At 40.9% G+C, this 25788-nt stretch overlaps 1 protein-coding gene and 1 long non-coding RNA gene across 3 annotated transcripts in view; one reads left to right on the forward strand and one right to left on the reverse strand.

The window, feature by feature from the left end:
• LOC115948367 overlaps positions 1-8084 on the forward strand; it is a 33254-nt gene extending 25170 nt beyond the window's left edge. The window contains exon 4 of the long non-coding RNA XR_004082184.1: positions 7897-8084. This is a non-coding gene — a long non-coding RNA (uncharacterized LOC115948367). The remainder of the gene's footprint in view (positions 1-7896) is intronic.
• Positions 7321-24600, reverse strand: HSDL2 (hydroxysteroid dehydrogenase like 2). Of its 2 annotated transcripts, XM_031060552.1 has the most exons (11): positions 24565-24600; positions 23036-23199; positions 22526-22624; positions 22280-22394; positions 16738-16841; positions 15699-15797; positions 10689-10883; positions 10113-10184; positions 8571-8756; positions 8092-8220; positions 7321-7620 (listed from the first exon to the last, which is right to left on the reverse strand). In XM_031060552.1, the coding sequence occupies exons 4-11, from the start codon at positions 22312-22314 to the stop codon at positions 7508-7510; spliced, it is 933 nt and encodes a 310-aa protein (XP_030916412.1). In that variant the 5' UTR covers positions 22315-22394; positions 22526-22624; positions 23036-23199; positions 24565-24600; the 3' UTR covers positions 7321-7507. The 2 variants fall into 2 exon arrangements, with proteins under 2 accessions (XP_030916412.1, XP_030916413.1); XM_031060553.1 differs by lacking the exons at positions 22280-22394; positions 22526-22624; positions 23036-23199; positions 24565-24600 and adding an exon at positions 19124-19225 and having other exon boundaries at positions 7352-7620.
• Between the last annotated feature and the right edge of the window lie 1188 nt (positions 24601-25788).

Here is a 25788-nt window from a genome sequence, read left to right on the forward strand (position 1 = left end):
TACAGGCTTCATGGATTTAGTCTGTTAAAAACAAAAGGCAAAGCCAAAACACTTATCAGTATATCTTGCTTAAAATTTTCTCTTGGCTTCAGCCAATACATGCTGAATGAATGTAACAAGATTTTACCAAAAAGAATACACGTCTTACATATACACCACTGCTTTATCAAAGTCATACTCTCTAGCTCTTGAATGTGTGAATGTGTGACTTGTCTCCTGGCTTCAAATTAATTATTATTAAGTCTTCCACTAGTTTTTTGGGTTTTTTTTTTTTTTTTTTTTGGTTTTGGTTTTGGTTTTTTGGTTTTTTTTTTTTTTTTTTTTCCTATAATGGAAGGCTTTCCTTTATCTACTGATTAGTAGGAAAAAAGGAAGAGACTTTGATGTTCTCTCCTTGGAATTGTTGCAATATTTTCAGCTTAAGCCTCCTGACCTGATTCATAAGTGTTCAAGTCAAGAATGATTAAACTTTTCTCTTAACTTAAAAAACAGTTCTCTACTGCTTGGTCCTTCTGAGATTCTTCTCTTATCTTCAAGGTCAGGTAAAAACATCAAGGGTTTAGAAATATGCTCTATCTGTGAGATAGGTCAAGATGACCTTGTGTTCTGCCTCGTAAAAAAACCATTCATGTATTTTTTCTTCATTTAGGCTCAGGCTGAGCAAAAAACAGGACAAAATGCCTCCAGCAGCTTTAAAACTGATGGATGTTACTTAATTTTCAAGCTGTTTCAAACATCTTTCACTTCTTTCTTGGATAAGTTTTAATAGTTCATGTTTTTGCAGGATGCTATTGCTTCAGACTGATGTTCTCTGCCTTACAGATTTTTTTTGTTTAGAATTTCATGCCTATTGGCAAGACCTGCTTTCTGCTTTACTTTAGAAATCAAGAAGGATCTCTTCTGCAGATTAATTCTGTGCTGCTGCATTGTCCTCATAATGCTAGCTGTTAAGGGAATATTTCCTTGTTGCAGCAGTACACACACGGAAGTTAAGATCTTTGGGGTATCTTCTTTGTGTCTTGAACTGGCATCCCTAAACTGTGCACTTAATTCCTCTTCACTGCCTTCTTCCTTTTTTTTTTCCTTTATTCAAATTCCTGTTGAAGTTAAAAAGGCAAAAATCCCCTAGGTCTGACATGGTGTTTTTAAGTGACTGCTTTTCAAGCATGAAGTTACTGTGTCCGTGCTGTCTAGAGTACATATAGGCAATATGGTGATTATTTTCACTGACTGCTAGGTGAAGTCAGTGGAAACCCCTGTACAGCGGGGTTTTACCTGCGAGCGTTTTGCTTCCCGAAATACTCGGCGACCGCCTTACTACTCACACGCACCCTCGTGTGGTCAAATTCCATGTCGCTCCTTCCTGCTTCTGGTTTCCTAAAGTACCTCAGTGAGAACAGAATCGTCTGGCTAGTCATCCTGCCCTCCTCGGGGATCTCCACGGAGCCACGGGATATTCTGAGCTGGAAAGGACCTACAAGGATCATCGAGTCCAGCTCTTAAATGAATGGGCCGCAGCCGATCGAGCACACAACTTCAGCGTTATTGGCACCATGCTCTCACCGACCGAGCCAATGCTTTCAGCCCTCCCCCAGCTTCCACACGTCTTCCAGAGCAGCAGCTCCCTCCTCAAAGCCAACCGCAAAGATCTTGGGGAAAAAAAAAAAAAAAGAAAAAAAGTTAAACAGCAACCATCGCTCACCACATGTGCTTCATTTTTTTTCAGGCTGGCAGTGACTCACAGGTTTTATAAACTTCATTGACTTGCACAGTATGACCTTATTAGATAGAAGAATATGGAAAAGGGGGGCTTGCCTGTAAGCACTAAAGTCATGCTTTAAACAGAAAACCCAGACTAGCAGACTTTAGAGAGACACTGATCTAAAAATTCCCTAGAAAATCCTCATCAAAGGTGAATTACTAACACACAGTCTCATTTGGTAAGGGAAGCTATTTCATGTAAAGGTAGTCTCATGCACTTTATTTGAGAACACAATAGTCACACCATAATGCTCCATACCACGCCATGCCATGCCGTGCCATGCCATACCACACCATATATAGTGCATTCATCCCATTAAGAGGAAAACTGCTTGAATGACAGTAAAAGCTCTAATGAATTTGACCACAGATTCCATTTTACAGCTCTTTAACCTTCTATCAGTTTCTGAAACTTTCATACATTGCTATTGAACTTCATGTCTCAATCATCAATTCCTTTCAACGAAAACAGATTTTAGACTACAGAATGTATAGAAAGATGCTTCCATTGCAGCAAGACCATAGAAATACTTTTTTAAGGATTCAAAAATTGTTTAGAATTGATAATGAAATACTTTGCAGTGGAAAATGTGGTTCCTAACTAGGTAATGAATTCTGATAAAATTCTGTGTTTTAGCTGTTCTTATCCTAACTCAGGATATTTGCTATTACACGTTTTTGTTTGGGCAGTAATAATCAGAGGACACCTGCAATTAAGCCAGCTGTTTCTGAGTAAAAAATAACTGAGCCTGATACTGATCATCCCAGTGTAACATAATATCTGAGTCAGCTGCATGGTTAAGTGAGGCACCATGAGCGCTGCTGTAGGTTAGAGGTCTTTGGGAGAAACACCCAAGTGAACATCAGAGGAAATTCTCGAGGGAAGCAGGTGGCAAGGAGATGCTTCTAGAAGAACAGAGGACATCCTACAGATGGAAATGCTTTACCCAAACAGTTTGATTTGTCCATTCGAGTAAATTCTTACATGACTAGATGTAAAGACCTCACCAACTTCAGAAAAATCACAACCGCAAACTGAAGAAGTAACTTAAAATAATGTAGCAGGAATGTATATGCCTTCAACACCACATTAGTTAGTGTTGAAGGCATATACATTCATAGTATACTTTCTGTTCTACACAAAGATCCGTGTATGCCCAGCTTTACATATCCAACTTCCATTATTTATCTCCTACTGTTACGGAACAAAATTTAACTATCTTTCTCTATTGTTTTGGTTTTGCTATTTTGTTTATATTTTACTGTGTTTTATGGGTTTGTGGATTTGGTTGGGTTTTTTTGTTTGTGGTTTGAGTTTTCATTGTTTTATTTTGGTTTTGTTCTTGGGTTTTGTTTTGTTATTATTTTAACAAAGTTGCAGAATTCATATGGGTTAATTTGAAGAAAAAAGATAATCTCTCTGGCTGCATTTCCCATTCTGGTTCATAGCAGGACCACACAGTTTTATACCAGTACAGCTGAGCTACAGGTATCCTTGTGGGTTGGAAAACACAGGAAGAGACTAGGAATGCTTCAGCTGGCAACGGAGGGGTTTTTTTTTCTGTTTGTAGTTTTCCTGTCACTTTAAACATGGAAGAGTAGGGATCTTAAATAGAAAAATCATGGAGTACAGACCTGGCACAGACCTGAGAACATTAACCCTATCTCTAAGTGCCTGTCTTTTGTTTCATTTGTTCTGTACAGATCAGAAATTCCCAGATCATGATCTCCTGGACAATCTTCACAACTCCACAGGTGACTTTCTCTGAGCCCACAAATACACTTTCCATCATGGAAAGGTCCTCATAATGCCCTGACTAACACTACAGGGGCAGCTGATAGTTGTGCTTTGTGCTGCCTTCTCTAAGCCTTCTCATATTTTTGCCTCTGCCCAATGTGATGTGCCACTCAGGGCTGCAATATATGCATTCACCTGTGTGTGAAGCGGGTTACTCCCCTTGGTGAGAGCCGTGTTGCGGATGGATGCACATGCACAGCACCGGGAGTCACAGACAGTGAGGAGTAGCTGATGATGGTACAAACCTGGACTAATTTGTCTAGACTTCAATGTGGTTAACCAGATAATGCATAACCAGATCAAAGTTAATCTCCTATGAGATAGCTTAAAAAATACTTCAGCTGGCAGTTTTTTACTTCTTCCTCTAATGTGAGCACTGACATAAGTTAAGGATAATCAAATACCCTGGACTGTTCCAGGAAAGCTTGGAGTATGGTTACAGGCAAAAGAGGGGGAAAAGACAGTCTTAAAGGATATGCAGTGCTAATGCTGATGCAAAATCTGAAACCAATATAAGGCCACAAGCAAGGGAATAGAGATGAGTTATTTGAGTAATGGGTAAAGCTAGATTTCAAATATTTATTTTTATTAAATAAATGGAATTCTGACTAAATAGGACTGTAGTTTTGGGAGTTTCTGTAAGTTGGAACAGATGCAAATATTTGATATGGTAACTAGTGTCCTGCCTGTGCTTATATCACTGCTAAAAAGAAATCCTAAAAATAAACATTGATATGAATCCTGGTAAATGAAATGTGCTAATAGATAAGTTACTGTGACTTATTCATGAAACTGCCTTGTTTTTCCCATTTTGGTAACAGATATAAAACTTTACAATATGCAGTACAAGTCATTAATATTTTCATCCTTGTGGGCTGAAAATGTTATCTTCCTGTGTTAAACAGTCTGTTTGTGAGGGAGTGGTAGCAAATAATGCTGTCTATGGAAATAGCTGCTCCCAGAAGATGCTCTGAAGGTAGATGCTTGACTGTTTAAAACATTGGTAAAATAGATGTATTGGCATTTGTGAATTCCAGTTCTAAAAAACCCTGCAATCTTCTAAAATTCAGTTCAAAGTCCTGATACTGAACAAACAAGTGTTGTGCCAGGCACTTGATATCTTAATTTCCTGCCACTGAATGATCTCTGCCACAGTCATTGTAGAGGGGCTAACACGAGTCACTAAAAGCACATGTACTACCCCTGGAGTGGCTTTTGTAGTGCTGGTGGAATTGAATAGTCTTCCACGGTCTCCAGAGTACCTGGAAGCCTGTACCATGCATTCACTGTGGCAGGTGTAATGTCTCTTAAATTACTATAAATGTTTCCAATTAAATGAGCTTATGTAAGTTTATACCATAAACAAAAAGGTCTCTCAGATGGAAAAGAAATTAAGTAACTAAGTTTTTCTTCCTTCCTGAAAACAGTACACTCCAGAGACAGTTTGTTCAATGGCAAGATGAGAGGGAGATTCAGCCAAAACCTAGTATTCCCCAAAGACATATTCCTAACAGTGTGAGACAGGTAGTGAAGATTTTCCCGTGAGAGTAAATGGAACTGAGTCGGAGGAAGCATGTAAACACATACATTACACCGTACTCAAAGGACAGGGCCAAAGACACCTTCAAGTGTGTTGAGGCCGTCCCATGGAGGACGCACATGACGGTGTTTTCAGAGCCGATTGCGAGCCTGAAAGATCATCTCACTGTCGCCAGGACACTCAGGGCCCAGCTGACTGTGCTCACTAGCACCTTGCTCGCCACCTCCTTCTGCACGGCCGCATTCCCCCTGCCCTCCCGGGCTGCAGCCGGGTCAGCCCGGCCGGGGGCGGGCAGCATTAAAGGAGTCGTTCTGAAAGAGAAGGGCGCTCCACGTTCTCCTGCGAGTAGCTGCGTGGTCAGGAGCCAGCTGCAGGTGAATGCTGCACCCTCGGAGGGATGGGCATTTGGGAGAGCACAGGGGTGTCCTCTCCCTGACCCCCAGAACCGTGGGGTTTCTGCAGCGTAGAGAGCAGAGCACGGGACTTCTTTACAGCAGCCAGCTACAGTATGTATGCATTATCACTATCACTTGATGTGTTTGGTCTCCAGAGGACTCTGGTTTCCAGTGCTGGATCTTGTTTTCCTCCCATCCAATGTTCAGCCTTTCCTTCCATGTCCTGGTGCATGCCAGCACTTCTGCTATCCTTCAGCTGCCAGATCTGAGCAGACTGACAGTAATCTGGGGTCAGCAGTCCACAGTCGGGGGCTGTGGTGACCAACTCAGACACCACAATGGGGGTAAGATGCAGACACTGCCCAGTGGAGCCTGAAGCTTTTAGGCACAGCTCCTGGGACTGGTGGCACTGGGAGGTAATTAGGGCACACAGATCTCATGGAGCTTCAGGCTGAGCACAGCCACTGAGCACAGTCCAGTGTGCGGGCTGGACTGGGAGCGGTCACATTACAGCCCACTGGTGCTGCCCCCTGGCTAGAGCCACCCTTCACTGTGCTAACATAATGCCAAACATGGGATAAGCCACCTCCTCTCCCTCCTTCAGCACCCCCAGCCCTTTGTGCCTGGTGCGAAAGGAACCTGTCTTACTATTTTTCAAGATTCCAGAGACTGCAGGGCAGAGGTAAATTAGTTTTATAACAGAATTCAAGTGCCTTACCTCATCAGTATCTGAAGGGAGGGTACCAATAGCATGGATCCAGGCTCTTCTCAATTATACCAAGCAACAGGTCAAGAAGCAATGGGCAAAACTGATGAGCAGGATTTCCCACTCAAATATGAGGAAGAACCTTTTTACTGTGAGATTGACTGCACACTGGAACAGGCTGCCCATAGAGGTTGCGGACACTCCCTCACTGGAGACATTCAAGAACCATCTGGATTTAATTCTGTGTAATCAATGTACTTTAGGAAAATACTGCTTGAGCAGGGAGGTTGGACCAGATGACCCAATGTGGTCCCTTCCAAACTGGCCCATTCTGTGATTCTGTGAACTGTGATGAAAGCAATACAGATGTGGCATTCTCAATGCAGGTCAAGCAATTTTAAACAAGCACAGGCTCTAAAAAGTTGTAAACTTTTGTGTTTCTAAGTTAATTAAGAAATAAATCCTAAGTGTTGCAACCTTCTCAGCTTGCTCAGAAGAGTGAATGATCCAGAATCTGGGCAGTTTTTTTGTCTGCCATGAATAAACATTTTAAGAGGTTGCTCCATCTGACTTTGCAGATGCTGTCACATGAAGTGGCAGCCCATGTGTGCACTTGGGCACTTACCAAGTGGAGACATGCATCATTTTACCAGTGAGTTTAAATCTTTACCAGCCAAATGGAAGCAAGGGGAAATTGACTGGCTGCAGCGATGTAGGGGGGTAGGAGAAGAGAGGGAGCACATGAGCATGCATGTCTGTGAGCATACCTTTGCATAAGAAGAAAACATACTTATCACTCAGTATGGCTGTACAGCCTCAGTGTAATGCAGATATATGAGAATACATGTAGGTAATAAACTCATTAAAGGAGAGAAAAATTTGAGATAATAATTTACCAGGTGTGACTAAAACTCTGTTAAACTGACCACATTACTTCTACTCGTAAGCCAGCTTAGTAAATTTGGCATAGCACTTCTAGCACTGATCTGCAGGGTGACATTTGCTCTACCCACCTTTTCCATGGGATATGTGCACAATCAACTACATGGGAAAAAACTCACTTCAGATGTCCTACATTGACCAAGAGGAGCAGAAACAAAGAAAATATCTGGAACCTAAGTGCATTCTTGAGACAGAATTAGTTTAATTATGGACATCTTTTTAATCGGATTGAGTTATTTCTTCCATAAAAACCTCACACTTTATCCATATTTCTTATACTGCATCAGAAAAACAAGAACTAAAAATTTAAAACAGCATTGCAGTTATATATGAAAGGCCACTGTTGTGCTAGTATGGGTTTCCCCTCACAGTTTAGAATTAAGCTGTGAAAGCATCTTCTCAAGTTTTATTGCTAGTGCCATGTTTCCTTTAATCCTTAATCTTCCAGTCATGAAGGCCAGAGTTGGCTTCAATTTACCTAAAAAGAAGAAACAGAATCATCAGAATATCAAAGGAAGTGGAAAAAGCCTTTGCACAGGATAATGTAATGCCACCGCAGTGAAACCTTAGCATCTATACTGCTACCAAGTCCTCCTGGTACAAGCAGTGCACATTTAGGAGACGCTGCTCAGACATGCGCAGAGCACAAGCCCAATGCATTGACTGGATTCTTTCTGAAGATACACTGGCTGCTAAAATGTTGGTACCTGGTTAATAAAAGCAGCGTAACCTTTTGCACTCTTCCTGTTCACAGGATGCAGGAGTGCAGAAGAATCCAAGCAGTTCTTGCCTGCACTCTCCCCAGAGCCACAAAAAGCTGAAAGCTCCTCCAATCCCAGATCACAGAGCGAGAAGCCGCTCTACTCGCCTGTCAGCAGAGGCTTTTCTGGGACAGCTTTTCTGGCTCTCCCGGTACCTGCGTCCCTTGACAAAGGCCTTTGTCCCTCACCTGTGAACATCTTCACAAAGTCGGCACTCGACATGCTCATAACCACATCAGCTGTCACGGGAGGCTTTCCGAAGCCAGCGCTCCCACCCTTGGTCTTCAGGTCAATATACCAAGTGCCTCCGCCATCGCCTGGACAGAGAGTGAAGCACGGTGAGAAGGCAGCAAGCACTGCTGTGCCCTCCCTCTCTGCTGCCCCGCCAGACGCCCGCGGCCGTGTGCGTTTGCAGCGGCTCCGTGGCAGCCCGCACGCTGGCGGGGCTCTGCAAGGAGTCACCTCTTGTTCCCCGTGACGCCCCACGCACCACGGCCTGGGGCCGCGGCCAGGGGAGCCCAGAGGCCGCGCTTTGCTCCCAGAGCCGCTGGCAGGTGGGGGCTCTTGCCGGGGGAGCCGGCCTGCTTTGGGACCAGCTTCCAAAGTGTTTCTGTCTGAAAACACCGGGGCCTTTTGCCAGGCAAGGCTGCACAAGCGATGGGCTTACCAGAGAGCTCAAACTGAAAGACACCCTGAGTACTTCTCACGTACTCTTCAGTCACTGTCCCTTGAATAACTCGGAACGTCTCTGCAACAGGACTCGATGGCGTGGCTGCAGCAGATTCTGTCTTAGCCTTGGCTGCATCTGCTCCTTCCTGCTGGGATCTGCTTAATTTCTTCTCCTCCTGGGGACCTATGAGAAAGATTACTTTTCTCTTTCAAATGCAAACCACTTTGAAAGTGTATGTAGAATCATAAGCAGAGAACTCCATTTGAAAGGATTTAAGCTTCAAAGTAGGCAAAGTGGTTATTTTACCATTTCAGTATTAACACTGATAAAGGATAATTTCTCCACCAGGAATCTGAATAGATGTACATCGCTAAATGTAATTCTGTAATAAATTTTGATTCCTGACAGATCAAAAGAAAAGCAAAAATAAAACCACAGCAAAATTCTAATTCTGACTGTTTACAGTTCATTACTGCTGCTCACACAACAGTTTTCTAATGTAATCCATACACTACTCTTGACTTTTATTTTTATTAAAAATAAAAAATCAGTGTCTTTAATAGCCATTGCTTTCATCTCAAAATACTTCTGTCTTGTCTGTCTTGTAAAGGACATGCATATTTTCATAAACTCTTCTGCAATGGTCCTCCAAGGTGGAAATAAATGTTCTGCTTTGATGAGTGGCTTACTTCACCCCAATGAACATGCACATTTAACAGTAAAGGAAAGCTTTTGCAATTTTAAAAGCCAATCAAGTGGAACAGCCCCTCAAAATGCTGTTGAAAGTCTCTCAGGCATCTTCAGTATCAAAAAATACTTAGGTCTGTTCTGTGAATCCCTACAAAATAACTGCACTGGGAGCCCAAGGAACTAACACCATCTGTCCCTGGCAGAACGGTCCTAGTGTGATTGCTCAAGGAGTATTTCCACCAGAAAGGAACATTTCCAAGCTTGCCTCCTCTGCCCTGGCTTTATCCCTGTTTTGACACTCCAATAAAAGCAGTTCAGCACTTTAGTTGCCCTTCAACTTGACATAAACCAATTCTGAAAAAGAAAAAGCAACGCTTTTCTAAAAAAAAAATTCTGCGTTTCACCCAACAGCTATTTTAAATGTGCAAATTGTGCAAATTTCATGTAAGAAGCCATGGAGGCTTTATGTCATATTCTTTTGTATAAATGAGCAAGGCAAAGGAGATATTCCTGCAAAATATGCTGTTTGCAGTCTAATTTCTTTTTCCAACAATACTTACCTGTGACCTCCCTACTACCACAATTCAGATGATTAAAAAACAATTCTTCAAAACAATGCACTGACTTTACACCATGGAAGTCCTGCAAGAGGTATGATATTTTTCCCCAGTTTTAACTACATAGTCACTTCCATAGATCTTACTCTTCAAATCAGAAAATGGTTTTTGCTAAAAAAGCTTGAGTGGAGTCCAAATTCATAGGGGAAAAATAAAAACATAGAGCATTCATTATTGTGAAATGAAATTAATTATGGAAATTATGGACTTGTACACATGGTGCTTTTCCTACCATATCCTTCTTGCTTCATAGCTGTAGTGTCAATTTCAACATCTAAGAAGAAATCAGGCATCAGAGGGTGACCTAAGAGGGAGGAAAAATGTATTAATAAATCTAAGTAAACCAGGTGTGCACCGTGAGAATCTGTTTCATCTGAAACTACAGTCAAGTAGTACTGTATCTCAGTTTAAATTTGAAGGGAAAATGTAGCATGAAGTAACACTTTAGAATTTTGTTCATTTAAAATCTGACTTAGAAGGCTTCTAAGGTTGCAATGAAGAACATCGGAGAAGAAAAACATAAAAATCTATCTCATTAGCTGTTAAATAGTAATATATACATCTACAGTGCAGGTAGGTTTTCTTCTCATTAAAGAATTTCTTAATGTAATTTAATAGACATTAAATTATTAAACTCTCAGTGGATCCATATGGCCTTTCTACTAAGGCATGTTCTCAAAGCTGAGGCAAAGCAACATTTTTTATTAACTAATTGAAGAACCCTGGGAAACAAAACTGTATTAGTATTCTCCACATATTCTTCCCTCCTTCTTGAACCTACTTCTCACCTTTAAAAGATGTCTTTTACCTGGTGCAATTGCATAAACATCAAAATCCTTAACTCCTTCTTTTCTCAGCAGAACTTCATCAATAATGAAGTTGCCAGTGAAAGTTTTTGGTTTTGTCAAAATGCAATATGCAGCATCTGCCAGGATGTCCGTTTTCCTGCACTGTTTTTCTATTCCAGCTCCTCCCAGCATATCCATAGCAGCTGTATGAATGGCTAGAAAGTTTGGAGGATAAGAAAACAAAGCTTTAACACTGATGACATGGAATTCTCATTTCTTCCACAGGTAAACAAAGTTTATTTTCCTTTCAGGCAAAAGGAAACTCTAGAAGACAGAAGCTGTGAAATACTACCAACCAACAAATAATTCTTTACAAGCAACAGTAAAAATCCATGAAATGATCACAGGAATCAAAAATGCCAGAACATCTTCTGACAGTCACATCCCTCTATGTATTTATCAGCCCACCAGTTTTCCACCAGTTGTTTAGGACATGAAAAATTAACAGGACAACAGTTTTCCTCAAAGTGAATGTATGACACGTCAGTTATAAAGAATTAGCTTTGGTGATTATCACACCGAAAGTCTTGATGCTTAATTTTAGTCTTTTGATAACTCCCATGAGCTACTAAAGTGCTTCTCCTAAGTTAATGAGAAACCAAATAACAAAACCCTCACATGACTTGTTCAGTATTTCTCAGAAAGGCTGTGTTAGACCTAAGAATAAAATCCACATCTCCTAGGCTTCTGATTCTTTTATTAAGCAATTCTGTTACCTCTGTGCCATTCTACTATTCTTCTTTATGGTTCTCTCATGGGAGCTACTAAAACTGTGGCATGCTGCTGTCTAAGTCTGTGATTTGCTATTCCAGGCTGAGGTATCCATTCCATTGTTTTTTCATCCTATTCCATGGAAAAGCTGTCTAGTTGCAGCTTTTGACACTTGCCATCTTACTGTTTTTCCCTCATATGTTCTGCTTCATTAGTTTTTCCCATCTGCTGTTTAAAACTCAACACTCTGCCCCCAAGTTTTGAGGCAGATTCACAAATCCTTTCCTACATATCAGGCCAGAACATCAGGGAAGCAGAAGGATAAACCTTGAAAGATACATTTTTGTCTTCCTTTCAGTGCTTACATTCCACACAAAGTAACAGCAATTTTGGTACAGAAATGATCCCAACATTCCTTAAATAGCAAAAAAAAAAGAGGCACTGGGCAGGACACATGTATCTGAGCTGGATCATTCATTCACCTTTCAAAGTACATACTGGGAAAAAGGACCAAAGTCTTAAGCACTGGCCTGAGAGCTCCTGTCCAAGTGTACCCTAGGAGAGTGCAGAAGTGTGTAGATGTCCCTATTGACTTAATTACATTAGTTTTCTGTAATGAGAATTAGCTTCTAGGTTTCATTCACTATTAAGCAACCTCAGCTTTTTTTTTCAAATCAATTGAAAAACTACAAACACATGACTAAATAAAAAGTGACAAATAGATATACTGTACATACTGTAGGTCTACCTAGGTCATCTTCTCATCTTTAAGGAAGTCAATAAATTTGCCTTTTTTTTGTCTTCTGAAGTGATATATACCCAGCAAGATTTATTTTTTTTTAATAGCTACCAACAGTGCAGAGAATATTTTTGTCAAATACTATGATGAAATTTATCAAGTTCTCTTAAATATATGTGTTCTGAGGATTCATTAAGCTGCTCACTTTCCCTGTCCCACAGGTCTGTCACTTCTCTGTTACTGTTAACTATTATTATTCTGAGCACAGTCACCCTATCTGCATAAGCAAAGAGGTTTCAAACTGCACTGCCTCGTAATCTGGCTGCACATTATTATATTCATTTCATATAAAGGGATGCAGGTTTGCCTCTAATGCACATCAATAGACCTCCAATTCTGTCCCAGGACACCTGTACTATTCTTCTGCTCTCTTTGTGATGGGATTGCCCCTTGCCCTTTTGACAGATGTCCTCTTTCGCTTTTAGATAAATGGAGAAATCTGTTTAAAGAATCAGATTAATGAACCTATCCTGCCATCCATACTAACACTGAGGGTAATCACATTTGTATGAGATGATAGTGGGCTCTTAAATTAGGAACTTTGCAACTGTATTTCAGATACCACGGAAGTCTGTAACACTGCCTCTCTGGAGGTTCACAATAAGGAAGTTAACTTTATGACTTTTGGAAGATAAACCTTTCAAAAGCACATTTTTTTTTGTACTGGAGAATTCACACATTATGATCTTTTATACTTTATGTCACATCAGTTTTCATGGAGGCACCACTGAATGAGCAGGCATAATTTCTGCAAACAAAAAGCTCTGCTTGTATACCCTTGATTATATAAAAAGCTTAATTACTTTTTTTTATTTCTTTACAGCATCTCACATAGATTCTTTAAAAAAGCATTTTTTATAATATATACTGGTTTCATCTGTAAATTGAATCTTCCTGCACTTCCAAGCCTCATGTTCTGCAGGATCCTGTGGGGAAAAAGTATCAGCTGCACTCTGTAACCAGTAGCAGCTCCCAGAGTGTTCTTTCTTACTTTAGCAGGTATGGGTATGTTACCAAGGACACATTGGAAATGTAATGCTCAAGAGAAAGATATAACTGTATTTGGTTTGGGTTTCCCACTTCCCCACATTAAGAATGTCAGATTTTATAGAAGCTTATTAACAGCACCAAAAATATTCTTTAATACGAGAAGACATCTGAGACACAGGTACTACTACTGATTCTTGGAGTGCTGCAGCATAAGACAAAATTAAAAAGAAATAATGTATTCAACTATGCAAGACTTAATATAACCTGCTTATAAAGTTAGCTGCCCCTCTGAAAATGTTTCCATTGTGGAAGGGGTGGAGAAATTCTCACAGGTTCATTTTTTCCTTGCCATTATTTTTCAGGTCAAATTATTCAGGTGGGCAGGAGAAACAGCCATGTTGCAAAATAAATACCTATTACAACCAGCTGGTCTCTGCAGAAAAAAAATCTTTAGCTTTTAACAGGATCCATAAAGCCACTGACTCATTTCCACAATAGTAGTGGATGTTTTTCCAGCACATCCAGAATAAGAAAGCTGTGGAGGATCCACATAACGCGTCTATACAGCATATGAAGTAAGCACTTACAAGACACAGGCAATCTTGTACTACTGTTTTTATGAAAAAATAAGTTAAATTGGTTGTCTGCAGTTTCAAACTATGTCTCTCTATCTGAATGAGATAATCTGAATTAATTCCTTTACAATCCCTAACTTTCATAGAAAATATACATTGTTAAATCAGCCAATGACCAAAAACCACACAATGGTAGGTAGAAGGTCACCTCTGCTAATGAGAAACCAAGTTACTCCCACTTACTGGATTCTGAGGGGATATAAAACCCATTTAACAGTGCCATTTTAAGGCAAGACAAAGGGGATGGGTGGGATCTAGGGAGCTAAAGACCAAGAATCAGGTTTCATGGTTCTATTCCAAATGACATAGATACTGGGAAATCTCCATTTGAGGTTTTGAGGAAAATTTTTTGAGGTTTTCCTGGGGCACTCAAGAAGCAAGTATGTGGAAACAAGTGCACATTTCTTTTAACTGCCTCAGAAACAAAAAAAAAAAATACAACACATACTAGAAACCTGAAAGGTGAACTTTGACTCCACCACAAGGTAATCCATATTTTGAAGCTATGCATGTAGTTGCCTTCAGTACATCACAAATGAAGACCTTTGGTCTTCAAAATAGTACAGGTTTTGTGATGATATAATTATCATGAACGATATAATTATAATTTTAAAAGTCAATCTCTTACCAAAAAATTTCTGTGGTAGAACTCACAGAGTGAGCAGAACTATGGGACATCCATTTACTGGAAGCATTTAAGATGCAAGCGTCCAGACCAATGAAAAAGGACCAAGTCTGTCAGGCACACCAACCCAACTGTTCAACTGATGATCAGCTACTGTATTCGAGCAGAGAAATTTGGCTGATTTTGTCTGAAATAGTTAAGTTTTCCTCACATTTCTCACCTTGGAGAAAGCAGATCAGAGAGTTCCAGTCCCCACTGAAGGTTGAAAGGGGCCTGCAATTCCTAACAGCAGAACATTGAAAAGTGTCTGTGTACAAACACTTCTTAAACAGGAGCACCATCCTCAGAAGAGGATCTTGGTTCAAATTTTTACCTCCTATTCCTTCTTCCTTCCTTGCACTCGTTAAGGAAATAAACACTGTTGTAATGTTTTCTAACACAATGACTGGGCTTACACGACTAAGGGGCAGGATTACCCTCTGTCTGGTATTGATTTTAACACTCTGTATAATTTCTGCCCATAAATATATCTGGGGAAAGAGACTGGCCTCCTTGGCAAACAGCTGGCCAAACCTCAAACAGCAGTCCTTATCCTCACTGACCCACACAAAGCAATTGAAGCTAATACAACATGGGAGCATTGAGCTAATTTCTTGTCATTTGCCACCAGATGGTTCTGTGAACAGCTCTTCACAGAACTGCACTGTGCCAAAACTTCTAGGAATAGGCCTTTTAAAAATTATTTCCGCATGTACAGAGGTATCTATCTTGTCAGTAAGCTCCCGCAGTTTAACTAGCAAGGAATTCTAAAAAGTACTACGTACACAGATGTTCAATACCCACTCATTAAAGCATACAATTATTTTTGTGATTCTGTCCAAACCAAAACACTGGCTGCATCAGAAAAAGCACAGGCAAGTCAAACACCACACACACACTTCAACTGTGTGGTTTTAAACTAGATGAAGATGAGTTTAGCTCAAAGTGACAACAGTCTAGTGAGAACTACAATGAAAACCAGAACCCATGCAGGATGAAGAAATAAAAGAACTGCTCATAACATATATAAAAGAACATAACACATAAAAGAACTGCTTGAATCTATTCCAAAAGAAACCTGAAGTATATTCAGTGTCAAATAAAATAAGCTTTAGCAGACAAAATACAGAAAGTCAGTATTTCAGTAATACTAAAAAAAAAAAAAAATTACCTGTTTTAGGCCATAAAGCATTGACAGCAACTTCTCCTCTAAATTCTTCTGCCATTCCCAAGACACACATGGACATCCCATATTTAGAAATGGTATAAGCTAAGACAAGAAGTGAAAAAATAGAAAAGTTTAGACTCTATGTAAAATCTAATTTTAATTATGAGAGGAATATAAAACAGATAATTGGCTCACATGGAAAATTCAGGGCTTTCAGAAAAAACAGCACTTTCCTAGAGTCAAAATCTCTCCCTTCTACCTGCCATGTCCATCAGCTACAAACTGTAGTCTGTCTTTTCACTGCAAACAAAATGAAAACTACACATGTTCTGCCAAAAACAAAGCTGAAGCCTAGCTGCATGGTGGATTTTGTCATGCTTTTTATGCAGGCTACACTGACAAGAGTGATCATTTTTTTTAAGATGCCTAAGGCATAGCAGCTGTTAAGAACCAAACTAGAATCCTATAGACAAAAGAAGTGGGGAACAGGAGTTCTATATCCTTGTTATCTATCTACTTTGAGAATGGAAACTTGGGGAAAGAACTGGAACTTGCTGGAGTTTAACATGACAAGTGTCCAAAATGGAAAGGTTTCGCTACAGTTTTAAAATGAGCAACACTAATTTCAAGATAACATGCAGTTCTTTTTCCATCTCAAAATAATTTCAAAATATTAAAAGATAACACTGAGCTTTATCCATACTAAAAAAAACCAGGAAGATGAATCAGTAAGAAAATAAAATTTGGGTTTCTGTCTCTATTAGGAGCAGAAAATATGTAATCCTAACAATTCCCACAGAAAATCACAGACTTACCCTGAAAACAAAAAGCATGGATGATGCCTTGAAACCTGCCCTACATTTTCCCACAAAACAATTTCTTGTAGGTCAGGTACAAAATGCTGTGAGGAACCATTAGTGCCAGTCTGTATGCAGTGCTAAAGATACAAGATCCGGCATTCTGCACTAGCAGTACTGCACACTTCACCAGGAACTTACTTGTTTCTCACCAAATACCAAAAAACGCTCTGAAAGCTACTCACCACAATGATTTTTGAACCACATGGGATTCAGATTCATAGGTGGACTAAGGTTCAGGATATGGGGGTTCTTACTCTTCCTCAAGTGGGGAAGACATGCTTTAGACCTGAAAGATAGATTCAGACAAATCAGTCACCTCTTATTTTATGGAACACCTATAATTACAGTAACAACAATACTAGTAGACCAATATTTTCACAACAGCCCAAGACAAAGCCTCTTCTCATATCAAGTATTTAACTGGTGTAAAGAACAACAAAAAAAATATCTGTCACAGATCACTTATCTCAGGCCTAGTATTCATTCCTGGAAATTGGACCACATTCTCCAATCAGTGCATCAGTTTTGACTAAAGCTAATTTTCCAGATACTCAGAAGCCATAATCTCCTTATAATAGTTCTGGTAGCGGCAACAATGCTCTAAGGCAACAATGAAAATTAACAATGTAGAGCATCATGTAGTCATAAAAATATTCTCTTCTAATCCCATACTTATTTCTTCTTTAAAACCATGTTGAAGAACTAATACTGCATAGCAGAATGCTATTATAAATATTCCAAAGAAAAATGAAACCCTATTCTCTTCTAAGATAATTCTACTTTGAATTTATACGTCTCTGTAAATTGGAACTTCTGCTTTACAGAAACTGTCTTTTGACACCACTTCTAGCACTGGGGCAATGTTTATATTTTATCTCTGCTTGAGAATTTTTAATCAAGCTTCACAGGGTGAAAACATCACCACATTAGTGACCAACAGTTCAAATATTCCAACAGGACCCACACATACTCTCAGCCACAAAGGGAACAACTTCAACACCTTCAATAGCAAAATCACCATAGTAGTAGTAAACTAAATTATTTACCACCTCCTTAACTGTCCTGGGGTCTCAACTCTTTTCAGTGGCAGGTTCACTAACATGCCTCAATTTCTTAATGCATAGGAACCAAGAAACTTAGCTGCCATTATTGAAACTTGGTGGGATAAATCCCATGACTCAACTGCAGCCATTGATGGCTACAGCCTGATCAGAAGGGACAAGGGAGAAAGGAGGGATGGAGGGTTGCCCTCTACTTCAACAAGTGCATTGAGTGTGATGAGCCATCTCTGAAGAACAACCTGTGAACTGAAGAACAACAATGAGCAGGTAAAAGCCCGTGGGTAAGAAACACAGACTGAAACAACAAAGGCAATCTTGTGGTTGGCATCACTACAGATCTCTGATCAAGAGTAGCCTATTGATGAGACCTTCTTGCTCCAACTTCAGGAAGGATCACCCTTGCGGGCTCTTGTCCTACTGGGAGACTTCAGACACCTCAGTGTCTGAAGGAAAAGTAGCAAAAAAACCCAAAACTGTAGGCAATCCAAGAGATTCCTGGAATGCATGGAGCAGAACTCCTTAACCCAGGTAATAACTCTACCAGAAGGGATGCCATTCTGGACCTGATGGTCACAAACCTAAGTGAGCTAATCAGGGACATCACGATGGGAGGCAGCCTGGGCTGCAGTGATCATGCACTGGTGGATTTCACAGTTTGGAGGGAAGCAGGTCAAGCAAAGAGCAAAGTCAGGGCCCTGAGGTTCAGAAGAGCAAAATTCCACTTCTTCAATAACTTAGTCAGTAGGAATCCTTGTAACACTGCCTTCAGAAACAAGGGAGCAGAACAGAACTGGCAGATCTTTAAGGACACCTTCCACAGAGCACAAGAGCTAGTGATCCAATGGCAAAGAAATTGTCAAGGAAGGCAAGAGACTGGAATGGAAGAGTACAAGAACTGCTGGTCAAATTAAATGACAAGAAACAAATGCATAGCCAGTGGAGACAGGGAGAAAGTATCCTGTGAAGAATATACAGACTTGTTGTACACATTTGGGGTGAGGCAAGCCAAAGTGAAGCTGGAGCTGAACTTTACAAGGGATGTAAAGAATAACAAAAAGGGCTTCTACAGATCTGTCAGTCAGAAAAGGAAAGCAAAGAAAGTGCATACACATACACCCTGGGATAGCAAGGCTGGAACACTGGTAGCAACCGTTGACAAGAAGGCTGAGAGGGTCAACAACTTTTTTGCCTCAGTCTTCAATGGCAACTTCTCTTCCCACACCTGTTAAGTAGATGGACAGCAGGATGGGGATTGGGGGAGCAAAGTATTTCCCACATTAAGTGAAGATGAGGATTCTGACCATGAGGAGCCTGAACATACACAAGTCCATGGGGCCTGATGACATGCACCTCACAGTCCTGAGGGAATAGGTTGCCAAGCCACTCCCCATATTTGAAAAACTGTGGAATCAGCTGATGACCCAAGTGTCCGTAAAAAGGGAAACATACCAATGTTTAAAAAGGGTGGACAGGAGAACCCTGGCAACTACCAACCTGTCAGCCTCACCTCTGTACCTGGGAAAATCTTGGAACAGATCCTCCTAGAATCAGGAGGTGATCCTAGGACAGGGAGGTGATTTGGGACAGTCAGAGGGTCTTCACCAGGAGCAAATCCTCCCTGATCAACCAAAAGGCTTTCTACGACAGAAGGATACACAAGAGGTCAAGGGTAGCACTACCGGTGTCATTTAGTCTCTATAGCTTTAGAGAAGATTCCTCATAACATCCTTCTTTATAAGCTGAGGACAGAAGATTTGATGGGCAGACTGTTCAGTGAATAAGAAATTGGTTGGACAGTGGCATCCAGAGGGTAGTGGTCAATGTCTCAGAGTTCTGATGGACATCAGTGACAACAGGCGTCTCTCACAGGTGGGTATTGGGACCCGTGTTAGTCCATGTCTCCATCTATTGTATTGCACTAAATAGTTTATTTAGTTGTTGTTTTGCACTGGTTGATGGGAAATTTTTACTGAGTATGTTAGGTCATGTGGATGGTTTTTTCCCCTCCCCCATCACATGGTCTCTCCCTCACATTCCCCCCCTTGTTATACACACCTGGTGGTCTGTCCCATGGATACCCCTCCCCTCACCCCCTCCCCAATGGTATCCCATTGGCCGTGGTCCTCTTTCCCCACCCCTATCCCCTTGGGTATAAAACTCCACTGCAAAGGTGCCACACCGTCTTTTCTACCTGCGTGGTCACTGGAACCAGAGTGTCCCATCCCAAGCCAATAAACAGGACTCTGGTCCCCACGTGGAGAAGAGCGCTTCTCGTCTCTTACTTTCTGTCCATGCAGGGCTGTGTGGGCTTGGGTTTGAGCCAGCTGGACTGGACCCATACAAAGCCCAGAGAGCCACGGATTATTGCATCCATCAATGACACAGATGAAGGGATCAAGTGCACCGTCAGCAAATTTGCAGATGATCCCAAACTGAATGGTGCTGTAGACACCACTGAAGGCCAGGATGCCATCCAGAGGAACCTGGACAAGTCTGAGATGTGAGCACATGGGAATCTCATGAGGTTTAACAAGACCAAGAACAAGGTACTGCACCTGGGTCAGGACACTCCCAGCATCAACACAGGCTGCGGGATGAATGGATGCAGAGCAGCCCTGTGAGCAGGACTGGGGGTTGCTGCTGGGTGAGAGGCTGGACATGGGCATGGGCACTCAGAGCCCAGAAAGCCAAACATGTCCTGGGCTGCATCCAAAGCAGTGGGACAGCAGGGGAGGGAGGGAATTCTGCCCCTCTGCTCTGCTCTGCTCTGGTGAGAGCCCACCTGGAACCCTGCATCCAGCTCTGGGGTCCCAGCACAGGAAGGTCTTTTAAGGTAACTCCAGAGGAGGCCACCAAATTGATCAGAGGGATGGAACAGCTCTCCTGCAAGGACAAGCTCAGAATGATTCTGCCTGGAAAAGAGCAAGCTCTAGAGTCACCTTACCACAGCCTTCCAGTACCTAAAGGGGATACAAGAAGGTGGGAGAGGGACTTTCCACAAGGGCATGGAGTGAGAGAGCAAGGGGGGATGGCTTTAAATTGGAAGAGGGTGGGTTGAGATTAGATATTAGGAAGAAGTTCTTTACTCTGAGAGGGGTAAGGCACTGGAACAGGTTGCCTAGGAAACTATAGATTCCCCACCAATTGAAGTGTTCAAGGCCAGGCTGGATAGGCTCAGAGCAACCTGGTCTATGGAAGATATCCCAACTTATGGTGGGGGCTTGGAAGCAGACAGTTTTAAGGTCTCTTCCAGCCCTTGGAAGTAGACAATGTTTTAAGCTTTCTTTCAGCCCAATCGATTCCACGATTTAACAATTCCATGATCCCATGTCAACAGGTATAATCTGTAAACTAGGGAATCTTTCCTAGTACCGCCTCTACACAGGCAAAAAATCCACACCTTCTTTTTTAAGTTATTGAAATTTTCCTGAACATCAAACTGAAAGTAGGTCTCTACAAATTACAATCAGATTTAACATACAAAGCAAGGAGAAAAAAGGGCAAAAATGCTTCACCATGTTTTCTCAATTGAGAATTACAAAAACAATGACAAAGACCATTCCCCTGAGAGGCAGTGATTTTTCTTATGCTTTTCCCCTTCCAGCATACAGAACCTAATTTTTAATCTTCTCAAGGTAGAACAGGAGCAAAAATACACTTTAGGAATTCCCCATTAATTTGGAATAGCTAGATGTAACATCAAGAAAATCACTGCTGCTATTGGGTGGGGAGGAGAAGATGGAACTTACTACAGCAATACAATTGAATCCATTCAGCAATTTATGAAGAGCTGGCAACCAGACTGATCTGCAGAAAGGAGAAGGACAGTCAATCTGTTCTAGATGGGAGGATTGGACTAGATAATCTTTAAAGGTGCCTTCTAACCCAAACTATTCTATAATTCTGTGGTGATACTTTGATACAAAACTTTCTGATCACACCAAGCAACATCTGAATTTAGAGAATATCCATCATCTTATGGTTTTTTTAATAAACCCTGTGAAAATCCAAGTCTTCATTTTAAGACAGTGCTTTAAATGACATCCTGAAAATGTAACAATTATTCAACCTGCTAAATCCACCTCCTAACGTGTGCAAAATAATGAACCCGGGAATTGTGAAATCAAATCTTAGTATGTTCATTTAAATAAATAATAGAATTGATAAGCTGAAAGTAGATGGAGAACACTTTGGATCATGAAGTTACCAGTTCAACATTTCTCTTTTAAGTATGGTGAGTTATACAATATTTCTCAAGACGAGAAAGAAGCTTATGAGAAGAAAACTGACAATTAAGATATTGACTTGATGTATGCAAAAATGTAGTCATTTTGCTTGAAATGAAAGAGCGTCAGCATTTAACAAAGCCAAGCTGGAGCTTCATTTGAAACAAATGACTTTTTTCTTCCTACATACATGGAGGGGCTTGTGAACATTTAATGACTTCAGTAATAAGGTTTCTGTTTACTCCAACTAGCAAATAATTCTTGGAAATATTAATTCAAATCAGTTGACCAATAACTGAGCAATTTCCTGTGAGCACATGCAGAATATCTGCATTCAAATTCTAGGGCAGCAAGACAGCTACAGAATTTCTCAGAAAAACTGAAATAACATCATACATGCTGTTACAATTGCTTTGCTTCCTTCTCTCAGCACTTACGTAAGATAGGTTCCTCGTACATTGACATCCATCATGAGATTGACCTTCTTTGTTGCTGTTTCCAAAGTGCCGGTCAAAGAGATGGCGCTTGCATTATTCACCAAAATATCAATCCCTGGTTTTAAAGTAAGCCATTTCACATTAGCATTTAAAGAAAAAAAAACACAAGTAAGGCAGGCAGGTTTTTTTCTCTTTGTTTGAACAATCTGCCTGTTAATGCCTGCCTTCCCCCACACCTTGACTTACCTCCAAAAGTCTTCACAGCTTTCTCCACAGCATTAATGATTTGCTGTTCTTCTCTCACATTAACAATGCATGGCAAAGCCTTTCCTCCAGCTGCTTCAACTGCACAATTAAAAAATTAAACATTTACAAATTTGCTCTCAGATGGGAAAACTAACATGAACCTTCTGAGAACCTCTCAAGCAATGACACACTTCAAGATGGCACTGAAAATCACACTCTCAAATTGTGACCTCCTAACATATCATATGAGGAACAGGGAAGCCAAAACAGTATCTTAACACTGCAAATGTTTATTTTATACATCTCAAGTAGCATAGCATTTTTATATTTATATACATACATCCATCTTCATTACAGTAGCATTATAGCATTCCTGGGAGGCAAGAGAAGCACTAAGCATATTTTAGCAAAGGTGAACTCAAACTAAGAGTCTATGCATTTTTCCACTCAGGTACAGTAATTAAGCAAGGGTATACACTCAGCCAAGCACCTTCATTTGTTACAACTTACTTTCTTCTGCAGCAGTGTAGATAGTCCCTGGAAGAGTAGGATGGGGCTCAGCTGTCTTGGCAGCTATCACAATGTTGGCACCATCCTTGGCAACTTTCAAAGCAATGGCCTTGCCGATGCCCCGGCTCGCACCTGTGATGAAGAGAGTGCATCCTGCCAGTTTCCTAAAGGTGAAGGGGATAGTGGGCAGTAAAGAAGAGAAGAATAAAGCAGAAGCTGTTAATCATTTGACTTTTATCAGAGTCTAAGGGCAAATGTAATTAGCACAGTCTCCCAGCCAGAAAAACGCCTTCATCCTTTTACAAAGAAAACAGCCCGAAGCCACTGATGTAAAACCACATCCCAAGTTTGCAAACACTATAAAGAAGGTTACCCAGTTACATTTCTCCCTTTTTGTAAAAAGATCCAACACACTGTTTTACAACAGAGCTGCTATGTTCTGCAGCAATGGAAAAAGAGTAATTTGTAAAAACAAAATGCCAGTTTCCAACAAGCCAACATACCTACACAGATCTCTGAATTCTATTAATCACAGTGCTCTAAATACAAAAAACTGATGTCTCAATGGGGTATAAAGTACCAAGTCTGGAACCACAGCACCATATACAAATGCCAAGAGCTTTATTTTCAGAAATGGCAATTTTTCTCTTAAATCTTCTACACCCAACAGTTTCCCAGTAACTGTGTGTAGTCCAGTGGGTCCTCCCATAAACAGGTCCAATCAACTGAGAGAAACTATCAAGTTTTAAAGCTTAAGAAGGATGTCTGGCTAATAGAGTATCCCTGAATTTTTGGAAAGAGAAATATCAACTCCACAAACATATTCAATGATAAAGCCTTTCAGACAACAGGTTTGCATATGAAGGAATGTGTGTTTCAGCGCTTTACATAAGGGTCAGGTTTCTTTCTGTAACACTGTAGCAAAACCCAGGAGGTTAAGGATTTTAACTTCATTTGAAGAATTCATATAAACTATGTGCAACAGTAACTTCACTTTTTGCTCGCATCACAAATATTACAAAAGCTTACACTCTGAGCTTCCATTAATTTTCCTTTCAGACTGGGCCAAACTTAGTATTGTTTCTCCCCGTCTGGTTTCAGATGTGCTTTTCCCCTCTAGTCTGAGCACATCTATCACTTAAATGCTCTCTAGGAGGATTTTTGCTTTCAAAAGGCAGAAAATTAGAATGAGGCAGAAAGGGGGAGACGCCTCTTCCCCTGAAGAGGCAAGGCTAGGCATCTACAAGATCTCAGAAAGTCAACCATGTCCAGAATTCTGATGCCATTTCAAACAGCTTTTATCTGCAAAATCTTAGAGTCTTAGAAAGAATCTTAGAAAGGCACAGGAAGAAAAATATCTAAACAGAAGAGTGAACCACAAAAAAACTACTGATGTGAATTCAGTCACACACACAGTGAGGAAAGTTAAACTGTGGAATACATAGTCAAAGTGTAAAAGTCAGTAAAGTAAGGCCAGAATCTAGTTTCTACCTCCTTCAACCAACCAATATGAGATCAGCATAATTTACCTTAGTCAGAGAAGAGGTAAATGGGGTCCAGCAGGAGGCAGCTCTGGAGGAGAAAAGAGCAGAGAAAAGCTGATAGGGCTTTAAGCCCTGCCTGGGGCTGGAGTGATCTACTCAGAAGACAAGAAGGTGTATCAGAGACTAGCAGGGCTGTGCAGGGAACTTGTGACTTAGCTCCCAAGAAAAGTGTCTTACAGAGAGTGGGTGCAAAGACAGGCCACAAAGAAGGAATTAGAAACACTGCCAGGGCACATTGGGGTGGTGTCAGGAAAATCAAAGTTCACCTGCAGCAGAAGCTTGTGAAGGGCATCAAAAGCTCAGAGACTTCTGCTACACTGGTAGGGGAAGCAGGCTGCTTCATATTTAAGACATGACGCTATGATCTGAATGCATGTGCAACTTGACAGGTAAAAAACTAGTTGGTTGGTCAGGGTCAGAGGGTGGTGGTTAGTTAGTCATATTTGCAAGACTAAGGATTTCTTTCGTAATTCACTTAGCAGCCCAGTAGTTTAAAGTTCATAAAGTGTATCTGCCTGGCTAAAATATCTTATGACCTGAATTGTGAAGGTCACATCTGCATCACTTCCATTAAGAGCTGAATTCCACTAATAAAACAGAAAACATCAAATTCACATCTGTGCCCTACAATCTTGAAAAACAAGATTGGTTCCTTTCCCACCACAGATGACTGCCAGTAAAGACCTTCAGGTCACATCAGGGACACTTCTAATGACTTACGCAGATGCTAGGAATTTAATAATCCTCTTTATAACACACAGGAACTAATAATAACTTGTCTTCCCAGCTGTTATCTGAAAAGCCAAAAGGCAGAAAACACCTCTAAATTGAGATCCTATACAGGAAGAAAATTTGGCTGCCAGGTAAGACAGTAGTAGAAGACTATAATACTAAACAACAATAACAAAAATAATAACAAATATAGCAACAGCAACAATACTAGCAGTAATTATACTTTAATAAAAATGTTCCATATGAAATTACTGATACACTCCCTAATTTGCATTAAACTCCTCCAGTAACTCCTTCCCTTGCAAAAGGCACTGTTCAAGTCCCCTGTACGTCCCGAACTGCTCGTCCCAGGGCTCCGGTGCTGCCCGGGCTCCTCGGACACGCGCGTCCTCCGCCACAGCTCCTCGCCCTCGGCCGGCTGCGAGTCCCGCTCTGCCCGCACGGCGACAGCGCTCACGGGTGTCCCGCGAACCCCCG

Source organism: Geospiza fortis, unplaced genomic scaffold, assembly GCF_000277835.1.
Source record: "Geospiza fortis unplaced genomic scaffold, GeoFor_1.0 scaffold203, whole genome shotgun sequence".
NCBI classification, from domain to species: domain Eukaryota; kingdom Metazoa; phylum Chordata; class Aves; order Passeriformes; family Thraupidae; genus Geospiza; species Geospiza fortis.